Source organism: Oncorhynchus mykiss, chromosome 10 (assembly GCF_013265735.2).
Source record: "Oncorhynchus mykiss isolate Arlee chromosome 10, USDA_OmykA_1.1, whole genome shotgun sequence".
In the NCBI taxonomy this organism is placed as follows: domain Eukaryota; kingdom Metazoa; phylum Chordata; class Actinopteri; order Salmoniformes; family Salmonidae; genus Oncorhynchus; species Oncorhynchus mykiss.
The window spans coordinates 69,029,704-69,044,602 of record NC_048574.1 but is presented as its reverse complement, the minus strand read 5'-3'; the positions used below and the strand labels follow the sequence as shown (position 1 = coordinate 69,044,602).

The 14,899-nt window shown below is 45.4% G+C and overlaps 1 protein-coding gene across 1 annotated transcript; it reads right to left on the bottom strand.

Annotated features, from left to right (window-relative positions):
- Positions 1 to 4,118: 4,118 nt before the first annotated feature.
- On the bottom strand, positions 4,119 to 14,614 carry LOC110498433 (G protein-regulated inducer of neurite outgrowth 3-like). Its single transcript, XM_021575050.2, has 2 exons — positions 14,167 to 14,614; positions 4,119 to 7,687 (listed from the first exon to the last, which is right to left on the bottom strand). The coding sequence occupies exon 2, from the start codon at positions 7,589 to 7,591 to the stop codon at positions 4,766 to 4,768; it is 2,826 nt and encodes a 941-aa protein (XP_021430725.2). The 5' UTR covers positions 7,592 to 7,687; positions 14,167 to 14,614; the 3' UTR covers positions 4,119 to 4,765.
- Between the last annotated feature and the right edge of the window lie 285 nt (positions 14,615 to 14,899).

Genomic DNA, 14,899 nt, shown 5'->3' with positions numbered 1-14,899 from the left:
GTTACTATGGCAGAGTGAGAGGTATTTTTTATCACTTTGTTGAGATCCCCTACCTCCCATGTCTGTTTCTCTCTGTCTCAGTCTCTCTTATCTCTCTATCTTACAGTCTTTTCATCACAATGAATCTCCTCTTGTGTTTAACATCCACCGCCTATGGCCACTTTCAAATGGGAACCAGTCGCAGGGACACGGGGGGCGAAGGGGACATTAAATATTGAAACACCAGCTAATTAAGGCCGGGGTGAGGGAGTCAGCATTAAGGCTGGTGAGCCGACTGCTGCTGGTCGTGATCTATGGACAGAGAGAGAGAGCGCGAAGAGACAGAGGGAGAGAGAGAGATGGGGGAACATTGAAGGAAGATGGGAGGGAGAGGATCAGGGGATGTTGTAGCTCTACACATGTAGAAAAAGTGTCAGTACAAATCCAATACATCTCTCAAAGGTAGCGGCACAACAAAATAGGTTGGTGATGCACTTCACTGTGGCAGCCCCTTTAATCAGCAACTGAGATGACTGTCTGGTTGTGAGTGTGTGGGGGGTGTGATTCTCGTCTTAACACCTTGAATACCAGGGGGATGGACTTGTGTGTGTGTGTGTGTGTGTGTGTGTGTTCTTTTGGCAGGGAACAGAATAGCCCAGGACACCTAACCTAACAGCCCACTGTGACGAGTGCAGTGATGAGTGGTGACACACACATACACCCAGACACACAGGAAGTGACAGCACAGTCCTGTGAAATCAGTGTATCACACTGAGACAGAGGGTGTATTCAAACAGACAGTTAGTTGTAATTCCCAAACAAAGTAGATTGGCTGTGAATATTCCCCATTCCACAGTAGGATGTGATGGTAAGCCTATATCAACACGTTGAGACAACGTTTTCAATGTTTTATAATGTAATAACTTCATTACTCTTAATAACAATGTGGAGGAAACAAGGTTTATGTAATATTTTTAAGCGGATATTTTTTCCTAAGAAAAAAAAGTATGTTTAAGGTGATTCTAAAAGAGACTAGATAAATTGAAAGTTTTAATTAACTTTATGTAAGCAGACTCATAGTTTAATTTACTCTGCTTAACCCATACATTTCTCATCACTGGATTTGGAATGTAGACCTACCTACCTCTTACAATGACTGGATTTGGAATGTAGACCTACCTACGTCTTACAATGATTGGCTTTGGAATGTAGACCTACCTACCTCTTACAATGATTGGCTTTGGAATGTAGACCTACCTACCTCTTACAATGACTGGCTTTGGAATGTAGACCTACCTACATCTTACAATGACTGGCTTTGGAATGTAGACCTACCTACCTCTTACAATGACTGGCTTTGGAATGTAGACCTACCTACATCTTACAATGACTGGCTTTGGAATGTAGACCTACCTACCTCTTACAATGACTGGCTTTGGAATGTAGACCTACCTACCTCTTACAATGACTGGCTTTGGAATGTAGACCTACCTACCTCTTACAATGACTGGATTTGGAATGTAGACCTACCTACCTCTTACAATGACTGGCTTTGGAATGTAGACCTACCTACCTCTTACAATGACTGGCTTTGGAATGTAGACCTACCTACCTCTTACAATGACTGGATTTGGAATGTAGACCTACCTACCTCTTACAATGACTGGCTTTGGAATGTAGACCTACCTACCTCTTACAATGACTGGCTTTGGAATGTAGACCTACCTACCTCTTACAATGACTGGATTTGGAATGTAGACCTACCTACCTCTTACAATGACTGGCTTTGGAATGTAGACCTACCTACCTCTTACAATGACTGGCTTTGGAATGTAGACCTACCTACCTCTTACAATGACTGGCTTTGGAATGTAGACCTACCTACCTCTTACAATGACTGGCTTTGGAATGTAGACCTACCTACCTCTCACAATGACTGGCTTTGGAATGTAGACCTACCTACCTCTTACAATGACTGGCTTTGGAATGTAGACCTACCTACCTCTTACAATGACTGGCTTTGGAATGTAGACCTACCTACCTCTCACAATGACTGGCTTTGGAATGTAGACCTACCTACCTCTCACAATGACTGGCTTTGGAATGTAGACCTACCTACCTCTCACAATGACTGGCTTTGGAATGTAGACCTACCTACGTCTCACAATGACTGGCTTTGGAATGTAGACCTACCTACGTCTTACAATGACTGGCTTTGGAATGTAGACCTACCTACCTCTTACAATGACTGGCTTTGGAATGTAGACCTACCTACCTCTCACAATGACTGGCTTTGGAGTATAGATGCATCATAAAAAAACAAATGGTGACTTACATTTTGAACATCTGTCTTATGTACTATGTACTTATGTACTATGTACTTATGTACTTATGTACTATGTACTTATGTACTCTCGGAGGACCTGAGCCCTAGGACCATGCCTCAGGACTACCTGGCCTGATGACGCCTTGCTGTCCCCAGTCCACCTGGCCGTGCTGCTGCTCCAGTTTCAACTGTTCTGCCTGCGGCCATGGAACCCTGACCTGTTCACCGGACGTGCTACCTGTCCCAGACCTGCTGTTTTCAACTCTCTAGAGACAGCAGGCGCGGTAGAGATACTCTTAATGATCGGCTATGAAAAGCCAACTGACATATACTCCTGACGTGCTGACCTGTTGCACCCTCGACAACCACTGTGATTATTATTATTTGACCCTGCTGGTTATCTATGAACATTTGAACATCTTGGCCATGTTCTGTTATAATCTCCACCCGGTACAGCCAGAAGAGGACTGGCCATCCCTCATAGCCTGGTTCCTCTCTAGGTTTCTTCCTAGGTTCTGGCCTTTCTAGGGAGTTTTTCCTAGCCACCGTGCTTCTACACCTGCATTGCTTGCTGTTTGGGGTTTTAGGCTGGGTTTCTGTACAGCACTTTGAGATATCAGCTGATGTAAGAAGGGCTTTATAAATACATTTGATTTGATTTGATTGGATACTAATGGATTTACACATAAAAACGTGCATTTTGAAAAAAAATCTTACTACTAATTTGTGTTCTCTAATAGAAGCCCACAGTAATTCCCAGATTTAGTCATTTTTACTTTCACTGTGCCTAATCCAATCAAAGATGTAAAACCCAGAATTAAACTAACCCAGCAAGTGAACAATTCTACATTTAAATGATTTTGAAAATAAACTGTTTTTAAGTCTTTGAAGAGACTATATTTCTCCTTCTCCGCAAATATTCAACCATCTAATTTCAAAAGTATTTTAATTTTAATTTAAGCTAATTTTAATGAGAGATTATAGCGAGAGGAAAAAGGCCTTGAATAGTGTGGAGTACTGTATACACACACTAATGTGTGCTTTGGGTCAATTTCACCACTGTCTCAAAGACATTCTTTTGGGAAAGGGCTGTATAAAGCCCATCGACAACTAATCCACAAGGAGTACTTCTCTACTACTACCTGCTGATACATCCTGAACAACGTCCCCTGTGGTTTCAAACAGCCTTCTACAGCAGTTTTCAGATGCACTTATTGAAACAAAACACTGTACCTGATGATACAGTGTGTACAAACTAAGCATATACAACATCAGTATATTTATGTTTTGAATCAGAGCAAGTCAAAAAGCTGACATTTCATGTAGTATACGAACAGAGTCTAACCAATAGTTTAAAAAAGAAGAGTATTAGGATCCCATAAAGGAGATGACAAGCTGGGTGTTTCATGAGGAGGGTCCACAGACCAATTGGAAGAGGAATTTAAAAATAGAGACCTCAGAGCTCCTCGGATTAGCAATGTCTCTACTACTAGACATTACTCACGCTCTCAATCGTTTCCGGTCCCCATAGATCAGCTATCAGCTGCAATACTGCTTCAAACAGACCCTTTACCCATCCTCAAGCGATGTCTGATAACACATTGTAACTGAGGAACTCACACTGTGGGGATGCATGCTGCTAACGCTCTCTCGAAACACCTGTCAATGAATCCAGACAAAAACTGCTCGGCTGTAGATCCGTTTTCGACCTTGAGTTTAAAAAAAAATCCAAAACGGAGAGAACAGAGACTAAATATAGAGCACCTAAATGCACACAGGCCCAGTGTTATATTGTGTATAAGACATACGGAAATGAGCACAGCAGAGGTTTTATTCATCTTCTTTATCAAGACAAAGTAAGTAGTTACCCATTCAAAATAAAATCTGCAACAAAAAACAAACTAAATAAATAACATTATATTCATCTTATAAATAGAGGTTGTTCAATACACCCGGAACGTTATCATACTGTATATTTACCAAAATGCACCCACTGCACTGAGAAGTAGTGATATTTAGTTGCACATCTGTAAAAGGTATGATACTGACAGTAATATGTATGTACGCCCAAAGATCAGAGGCATGTACTGTATACACCAGGACTTCATAGTGGTAAAATGAGTTATGACTGCCATAAGTACTAACACACATGCGTTTCACTAAGATATTATTATTGCCATTTTTCATTAAATACTGTTAGAATCTCTCTCATCTAAAAAATAAGTTGTCCATACCAAGAACCTATTTTAGCTTTTTGTTTTGCCCTCTTCTGTTGATAATCATCAACCCTATCTAAGGTAACATTGTATACCACAACATCTGACCAGTAGGGTTAGGGAGAGATCCCAATATCCACACATGGCTTGGCATCGGAGGAACCATAACAAGGGGTGAACCAGCCTGCTTTATAGGGGACTCAGCTGATGGTGTGGGCTGCATACAGCCCGCTGCTTCTCCTTCTCACTCCAGCACGGCGGTAGGGGGAGGGTGCGCGCAGCACTTGGGCCGTCTGACATTTTTCAGCATGGACCTGAAAACGTTCTGCTGCCTCCTCTTGTTTTTCCTGCTGTTGGTGTCGTCCACGGCAACGGTGGCGGGCGAGTCGGGCACCACCGGCGGCACTGAGATGGACTTCCTGAGTGATGACTGGGTCACGACCTTCTTCTCTTGTTCTTTGATCTTACACTGCAGGTGGCTCTGGATGGCAAAGCCAAGGGACTCGGGGTCAACGGATGCTCCGTACACCTCCCAGGTCATCCCCTGCTCGTCCCACAGCACATCGTGCACGCTCTTCTCTCCTTTCTGTTTCCCCTCCTCGTCTTCGTCCTCCTTTTCCTTCCTCTCCGGCTCTAGCTGCTCCTGCTTCTTCTTGCCCAACAAAGCCTTAACGCCCCCAACCCCCTTAACAATGCTCTGCTTCGCTGCTTTCACTGTCGTCTTGGGTTTAGTGTCCTCTGTTTTTTTGGAGGTTGTCGTTGAGGCCTGGCTGGGCTTGGTAACGGAAGGAGTTGACTGCGAAGGAGGAGGAGCAGCCTTATTGTCGAAGGATTTGGTCTTGCTTGCGGCAGTTGGCGACAAGGGGGATGGAGCTTTAGCAGAGGGAGGCTTGGCAGGCTGCGTTGGCACGGTCTGCCCTTCATTAGACACCTTTGGTTTCTCTGCTGCATTGGGTTTGGATTGGGAGTCTGCCACTGCCTTCTCGCCTCGATGCTGGTGATGATTCGCTTTAGCTACCGGCTCGTTTTGGCTGCCGCACGACTCGATGTTGATCTGGTAGACGGGCTGCAGAGGCGGGAGTGCTCCTCTCTGCTGGATGTTGCATAGCGCTGCTGCCCCCCCGACTGACAGATCTTTAGGCTTGGCCCCCAGCCTGGCGACCTCTGCATGGAGGGCCGCCACCGCCTCCTCTGCATGGAGCACCACCCCGGCACTCTGACTGGAGCATAACCCCGCCTCCAGGGTCAATCGCTCTGACCCGGACCTGAGACCTGCGGTGTAGTTAGGTGGCGGGGGGCAGGATGGACTGCTGCCCATGTGAATCTGGTGGAGGGGCACCTGGTAGACCACAGACAGGCTCTCAGCTGCTGCTTCCTCCCTCAGGGCAGCACCTCTGTCAGTGGACCTGTAGGGCGGGGGCAGAGGAAACAGGCTGGGGCTGGTGGAGACCGCCCGGCTGCACACGTTAGCCACTGCCTGGACCTCCACATCTTGGCCCTGCTTGCTATGGGTGGGGGTGGCGGTGGGGGTGGCGATGGGGGTGTGGGTCATGGTGGAGGCCTCCCGGTATAGTTTGCAGTGGGCTTTCTGTTGCATCTCCTCCGAGACCGAGGCAGTCTGGACGGCTTCGTCTGTCACCTGTGCTGCATGGTGGGCAGGCTGCTGGTTCTGGCCCTGTTGGGCCTCAGGCTGTTGGTTCTGGCCCTGTTGGGCCTCAGGCTGTTGGTTCTGGCTCTGTTGGGCCTCAGGCTGTTGGTTCTGGCTCTGTTGGGCCTCAGGCTGTTGGTTCTGTTGGGCCTCGTTGGGTGACGAGGGAGACTCCTTCTGTGATGAAGACTCTGATGATGCCGCCTGCAGGTGTTTATCTAAGCAGATCTCTGTCTTTGCTACTGGAGTAGGTTTTAAATCCTTCTTCTTGGGAGGTGCCGGACTTGAGGCCTTATTCCTAAGCCCTACATTCTCCTTGCTGTCTGATGATGGAGGCGTGATGGTGATGGCAGCATTGACAGGAGCTACTGCAGTCTCCTTGGTCTGTTCCGGCTGTGGTGTAGCTGCCGTTTTATTATGTTCCGTTTGGGAAGGAGGGTTCTGAGAGTTTGTCTTGGGCGTATTTTCTTTAGAGGCCTGTAGAGGACGTTCTGATGGAGTAGGGTTGGTGGCGGTGGCGGTGGCGGTGGCGGTGGCGGGGCTAGGTAAAGGTGAGAGACTCTGTGTTGTAGTACTATTATCAGCCTCTTTTGATTTGTAAGGAGGTGGAGCAACCTTGTTTGAAGTCACTGCAGCTCCCTCTGCCTTACCTTGTTTGGGAGTCGTCAGAGACGTCAGCACTTCAGAGGCCGAGGTATGCTTTGGATCACAGGTCTGAGGGGGATGTTGATTTGGTGTGGTTGCGTTTTTGTTGTCCCCTTCTAGTAGTGACTCCTCTTTAGCTACTGCAGAAACTCTGGCTGTAGCACTCTGTACTGCTGTGGGCTCTGGCGATGGCTTGGCTGCACACCCCTCCCCCGCCCCTGCTCCACCAGGCTCTTTCTCTCTGCAGTAATTTGTATGCACGTCAACCTTTGATGATGTAATGGCGGACGACAGGCTTGCCTTACAGATATGCTTCTCCTTCTCCTCGGCGGCGGCTGTGGGGGTTAACGCTGTCAAATTGGCGTTGCCGTCCCTACTGCCCTCTGCCGTCGCCTCGGTTACACTCACACCTCCTCGGCATGTCAATACAATTTGCTGCTCTACTCCAATCACATGATCCGATGGCGATTTCCCTCCGTCGCCATTGGTCGAGAAAGGTGTATTGGTGTTGGACCCCACCCCGCCGCCAACCGGTTGTCCATGGCCAGTTGATTGGATCCTGGAGGTTGTGTTGGGGGTTGTCAGACACAGGTTATCCTGTGTGTGTTCTGTAGGGACAGGGGTAGTGGTAGTGGTGGGGGCAGGGCAACCCTGAGTGAGGTTCAGGTTAGGTTCTTTAGCCCAGTTGGCGTTAGACTCCTGGTTTCCCAGAGCTTCCACTCCAGCCAGCTGAGGGACCATTTGGACTGTCACTGTCCTTTTTGGGTTGGTTCCCATCCTGTATTGAGACAGTCCTCTGAGACACTTCTACTGTAGGGATCCAAAGTCAAACCAGGTGTCCACAATCCTGTCCCTGTCTATTTGTGTAATTCCCTATAAAGTAGGAAAAATAGAATAGTTTTAGATTCAGAGAAGAAGTATGAACAACACATTAGATCCTTCCATGTAGATAACGATACTATACTATACTATACGCCTATACGGAACAGTTGTACCGTAGTGTAGTGCACTCCAAAAAACATTTATGGATATTTTTCAAACTAGACTTTCATCCTCGAGACCAGACATCTGATGGAGAAGTGACCAATGAGGCAATATATTAAAACAATGGGAGTTGGCACCTTCTCTTATTTCTGACTCCTAGTATCCATCACAATAAAGACTGTGTGCCAACTACCGCATCAGAACTGAATATATTAACTGAATCTGTAAACAAAGCAACAAATAATAGCAATAACTCCAAATTACTAAGAATAAGCCCAAGACAATGATGCTTCAAAACTGACCTAAACTGTTTTGCTGCTCAGAGATGGTTGGCCTTTTCTCTTTTCATTCCAGTAAGTACATTTCATTTTAATGTGTCTCTGATGACTGCAAACTGATTTGAAATGATGGACCATGAGCACTCCGAGTCCCTTTGGAGCAGAGAAGATAAAGCAATGCCAAAACTAAGATTAACTATGGCACAAAAGATTTTTTCTCAAAAACTGATGGAATTTGAAAGACTACAGCAATCACAAACACTTACCACACACTTCAACAAGCTTGAGTGAATTAAATAATTCCTCTTAACCCAGGAGGAAATCTATTGAATTATCCTTAAGTGGGGAGGAGGCATTGACTTTGCAATCGCAACAAGTGAAAGCAATAATGTAGTCTTAGTTCCATGTTTGACTTTATCATTAGAAAAAATATATATCCCAATGCCCCAGGGCAGTGATTGGGGACATTGCCCTGTGTAGGGTGCCGTCTTTCGGACGGTACGTTAAATGGGTGTCCTGACTCTGTGGTCACTAAAGATCCCATGGCACTTATCGTAAGAGTAGGGGTGTTAACCCTGGTGTCCTGGCTAAATTCCCAATCTGGCCCTCATACCTTCATGGCCACCTAATCATCCCGTGTACAATGGTCTCATTCATCCCCCCTCCCCTGTAACTATTCCCCAGGTCGTTGCTGTAAATGAGAACTGACCTGGTAAAATAAGGGTTAAATAAAGAGCTATCAGACACTGCAGCCTACAGATGTAGGATCATCATTTGAGGCAGTTTCCTACAGTAGGAATATAATCCTGCAGCAACAGGAAATGTGAATTATTATGTGGACTATAATACATGAACAGTTTTGTAGGAGTTGATAAATTTTCTCAGCAACAAAAGAGTGATCAAATTATGATCCTATGACATAAGTCCTTTTAAAAAGGTCTGAAATTAGCCATCTGCTGGCCTCAAACACAGACCTCTGTGTGTTTTGTTGGTCTCATCTGTTGCAACATCTCCCCTGAAGCTACAGCAACAGACCTGTTTATTGTGTATTGTGGACATAGATAAGACATTGAACCATTTTGGGGAGATTTCAAATGCACTTCAATTAGCCCATTGGATTTTTCCAATAGGCTTCATTTGTCATAGAGTCTGTTCATTTTCAACTCCGTGATCTTATTTTCCTCGTCATCATTCAACAGGTTATGGCAATTAAAAAGCAGGCCTATTGTCATTAATAACAAAGTAAATGTCTCGACGGGTTATCCTTATCCTTCTAAATCAGACACTTCTAGTTACTGAATGTCCTAGCCAGGCTACTAAATATTCCATTTGGAATTGTAGGCTCAAATACATCAGAGTGTATTGGCTTATATGTAGGCCAAACGCACACACCCATCCGAAAATAAATCTCAAGCAGTGTCTAAGCCTGCAGCTGCAGACTCCAGACAGAGAGAAATAGAAAGAGTGAGTGAGCAGGAGCCCACTCAAAAAGAAATCCGATTTCTGAAAGGTACGAACTAAATGGCTTTGCCATGGTATTTTTAGTACAGAAGGAAAATAGGATGTATTGTATAGTCCTGAGTGCTTGAGTTGTGATTTGTCAGATTGGATTTTCCATGCCACACAGTTGGCAAACGTGTACAGTATATTCACACTATACGAAAGTGACCTATTACTACGGCACCACTCTCTGGCTGCCTTGACAAGTGGCTCTGGCTGCCTTGACATGAGGCTCTGGCTGCCTTGACATGAGGCTCTGGCTGCCTTGACATGAGGCTCTGGCTGCCTTGACATGAGGCTCTGGCTGCCTTGACAAGAGGCTCTGGCTGCCTTGACAAGAGGCTCTGGCTGCCTTGACATGAGGCTATGGCTGCCTTGACAAGAGGCTCTGGCTGCCTTGACAAGAGGCTCTGGCTGCCTTGACATGAGGCTCTGGCTGCCTTGACATGAGGCTCTGGCTGCCTTGACATGAGGCTCTGGTTGCCTTGACAAGAGGCTCTGGTTGCCTTGACAAGAGGCTCTGGTTGCCTTGACATGAGGCTCTGGCTGCCTTGACAAGTGGCTCTGGCTGCCTTGACATGAGGCTCTGGCTGCCTTGACATGAGGCTCTGGCTGCCTTGACAAGAGGCTCTGGCTGCCTTGACATGAGGCTCTGGCTGCCTTGACAAGAGGCTCTGGTTGCCTTGACATGAGGCTCTGGCTGCCTTGACAAGTGGCTCTGGCTGCCTTGACATGAGGCTCTGGCTGCCTTGACATGAGGCTCTGGCTGCCTTGACATGAGGCTCTGGCTGCCTTGACAAGAGGCTCTGGCTGCCTTGACATGAGGCTCTGGCTGCCTTGACAAGTGGCTCTGGCTGCCTTGACATGAGGCTCTGGCTGCCTTGACATGAGGCTCTGGCTGCCTTGACATGAGGCTCTGGCTGCCTTGACATGAGGCTCTGGCTGCCTTGACAAGAGGCTCTGGCTGCCTTGACAAGAGGCTCTGGCTGCCTTGACATGAGGCTCTGGCTGCCTTGACATGAGGCTCTGGCTGCCTTGACATGAGGCTCTGGCTGCCTTGACAAGAGGCTCTGGCTGCCTTGACAAGAGGCTCTGGCTGCCTTGACATGAGGCTCTGGCTGCCTTGACAAGAGGCTCTGGCTTCCTTGACATGAGGCTCTGGCTGTCGGACGAGATCACATCCAACCCCTTGGAGGTGTGAAGTGAAATGATGGTTCCCTATGAAATTGTTCTTCAATGGCCGACCGCGCTTTCAGCAATCAACTCTCCCGCAATAATTGAACCAGGTGTACAGGGGCGAAATGAAGAAAAGGAATCAGAGCAACTCAGCACTCACTCAGACACACTGTGTGTGACTCCTTGTACTGTCATCCGAGGACGTTCACATCCTATAAAATGATGTGTTTCCTATGTAGATTATCTCAATCAAAATTAGATGCTGACTTCAAGCACCTGTTGTTCTGGAATTTTGTGTCCTAGGGTGTTGTTTCTGGGCCTCACTATTAATCATCCTCATCATTAAGTTTGTTCTCAGCCAAGGAAAGGTTAGTCTTCTTTTTGGGCATATCCAAATAGCCAGAATCTGTGACATTTTATTTTCTGCACAAAACAATGAATTCATAAAGAGTAAATGTGAGAGTAAGAATGCTGACCGAGGATCAGTTTAGGATCAATATTCCATATAATAGAACTGTGGGTTTAAGTTACTCTGTCAGAGTACATTTTGAGGGGAGAGGCAGAGGGATAGACTAGTCACTCCTTTAGTCAGGGCCCGTAATGATTCATAACACCCCTCAGAATAGGAGTGCTGATCTAGGATCAGGTCCCCTCTGTCCATGTAATCTTATTCATTATGATCTAAAAGACTAAACTGATCCTAGATCAGTTTACTTTCACGCTTACTCTTTATGAATAAGGGCCTTGGTTACTTGAAGCAGGAAGGGGTCAGTGTGTCCTCTGCCTCATGTAGAGTAGCTGTGGGGTCTCCCATCAGGAGTTCCATCACCCTATGCTAATATCGAAGATGAGCGAGAGGCCCCCCAAGCTGTTCATTTGACACACGGGAGCATATAATTACGACGTTGTAATTAGATTTGTCTTGTTTCTTACTTACTTTAATTCAGTGGAATAAACCACGCAGATGAATCAACAAGGTGGTAAATAAGATCCAGCGAGGTACACTATATGAGGACACCTGCTCGTCAAACATCTCATTCCAAAATCATAGGTATTAATATGGAATTGGTCCCGCCCTTTGCTGCTATAACAGCCTCCACTCTTCCAGGAAGGATTTCTACTAGATGTTGGAACATTGCTGCGGGGTCTTGCTTTCATTTAGCCACTAGAGCATTAGTGAGGTCGAGAACTGATGTTTGGCGATTAGGCCTGGCTCCAATTCATCCCAAAGGTGTTCGATGGGGTTGAGGTCAGGGCTCTGTGCAGGCCAGTCAAGTTCTTCCACACTGATCTCGACAAACCATTTCTTTATTGACCTCGTTTTGTCGTGCTGAAACAGGAAAGGGCCTTCCCTAAACTGTTGACACAAAATTGGAAGCACAGAATCGTCTGGAATGCTATTGTATGCTGTAGCATTAAGATTTCCCTTCACTGGAACTAAGGGGCCTAGCCCAAACCATGAAAAACAGCCCCAGACCATTATTCCTCCTCCACCAAACTTTACAGTTGGCACTATGCATTGGGGCAGGTAGCGCTCTCCTGGCATCTGCCAAACCGAGATGGTGACCCGTGATTCATCACTCCAGAGAACGCGTTTCCACTGCTCCAGAGTCCAATGGCGGTGAGCTTTACACCACTCCAGCCAATGCGCATGGTGATCTTAGGCTTGTGTGCGACATCTCGGCCAAGGCAACCCATTTCATGAAGCTCCCGACTAACAATTATTGTGCTGACGTTGCTTCCAGAGGCAGTTTGCAATTCTGTAGTGAGTGTTGCAACCGAGGATAGACCATTTTTATGCCCTTCGCACTTCAGCACTCAGTGGTCCCGTTCTGTGAGCTTGTGTGGCCTATCACTTCGCGGCTGAGCCATTGTTGCTCCTAGACGTTTCCACTTCATAATAATTGCACTTTCAGTTGACCGGGGCAGCTCTAGCAGGGCAGAAATTAGTTGGAAAGGTGGCATCCTGTGACGGTGCCTTGTTGAAAGTCACTGAGCTCTTGAGTAAGGCCATTCTACTCTGCCAATGTTTGTGTATGGAGATTGCATGGCTGTATGTTCGATTTTATACACCTGTCAGCAGTATTTTATTACACCAATGCAGTAAAGAAAAGTGACGTCCCTGTGTTTTATGTATATTTCCACACTATGAGGTTGGAATAATACTGTGAAATTGCACAAATTATGATAATGCCCTTTCAGTGTAAGAGCTGTTTGAAAAGACCGCCTGAAATTTCTGCCTGCCTGGTGACATCACCATGCGTAAATTAGTTAATAGACCAATAAGAAAGAGAGTTCCAAACCTCTCTGGCAATAATAGCTAGATTTAAATTTTCCCCTCCCAACTCAGACCACTCCCAGACAGTCCTAAAAAAATTATTGCTTTAGAAATGTATCTTTGCTAAGAAGCAATATATATATATATATATATATATATATTTACAATTAGAATTGAAAACAATCACAGTGAGGTACTTATTATTATTTGATAAGTTAAATAAAAACTGCATTGGACCTTTATCACAAAATAATTGCACATTCTACATTTGCAAAAGAAATATGTTAAATATTTTGAAAACCATTTTCAAAAAGCTTATCGTACAGTACAGTAGGATCAAATATATCTAGGACTACTGAGGTTTCCCCCCTCTTGAATTGACTGACATATTACATACATATCACAACGAATCACGTGATACAATAGGTGAGTTGGGGGAATAGACCCTGACAATTGAATGGTCATATCATATCTCATTCTGAAATAGTAATTCGTAGGTCTGTGTGTTTCCCTGGAGATACCATATATTTAAAATACAATTTTATACAGTCAGTGACCGCTGACTAGAATGCATGGACTTAGCGATGGAGATAATGTAGCCTAGACATACATCAACTTTACCATTATGACATGAATTCCTTTAGAAGCATCACATAGTAGAGAATATCCTTCTTTCTCATCTATTTCACGTTTCACTTCTACTACACATTTAGTAGGCCTATAGGCTACCCAATCCGTCTGTAGCTGTGAACGTGTCTATGAATTCGTCATATTAGGGTCTCCTCTCTCGAAAAAACTACAGTTTTACAGTTTCAACCCCAGACAATTATCTTATGATGTAGACTACAAGTGAATTGATATAGAAAATACAACAATATCGTAGCCATGACAAAACAAATGGATGTGCGGATGAATGCGATGAAAATATACAGTTAGGTGAGAGAAGCAACATCACAACCATGTCAATTGACGATGCACATCCGAACCCCACTCCTAATAACCAACACATCAACACATAGGAATTTTAGGATCCCCCCTGCGGCTTTACAGTCATATTTGACCTTGCGGAGGAATTCATTATCTGTACACTTATTATCTTAACGCCACTTTATTCAGACAAAGAGGAGACAGCTTACCTGGTGCGGTGTAGTCCCCGTATCATATCATATTCGGGGGTTGATTACTGCGCTATTTAGTCACGGTTTGTTTCCACCGTGCGGCTGAAGCACCCGGCTGAATATCAATGAAATAATTTCAAGCAGGTCTCCGTGACATAAAGCCGCGCCTTCGATCCGAGCGGTTCGGGATACAGGTCTGATCAGAGGAGGTAGGCTAAATGATAATTGAGCCAAGCATGTAATATCGATTTTCTTCTGAGGGTCTAGCGAAGATGTGGCTGTGCGCTATGACTCATGCTTGTTCGGTTGGGTCCTCCTCCTATACAAACAGTTGTCATATCAAACTTGCTTTACTCTTCACCGAGCAATACCGGCTACATTGTCATTGGACCTAACAAATCGTGGTGTCACCTTTCTCTTTTTGCGAGATCGTGCTGTCCCAGGGGATGTCCACACTGCATTGTTTTCGGGATGCTCAATGACTGTAAAAGAGAAAAGGAAAAAAATAATGTGGAATTTTTTTTTTTATGAAAGAGAGGACACAGGATGGTATGAAAGACAGGAGGACACAGAATTGCAGGGACATCAGACATCAAACATAGAGAAAGCAGCATGTAATTACATATGATAGGCTAGTTATTTCCTGCTGTGGTATCACCCATATGGCATTGCTTGCTGAATGAGAACAACAATCTATAGGCCACAGACAGTGTCACTGCAACACTGTCTGTAGTGCTGTGTTGAGGCAGTG

Coding starts and splice junctions, on each gene's coding strand:
- LOC110498433 (XM_021575050.2), bottom strand. CDS start 7,591: ATGGGAACCAACCCAAAAAGGACAGTGACAGTCCAAATGGTCCCTCAG.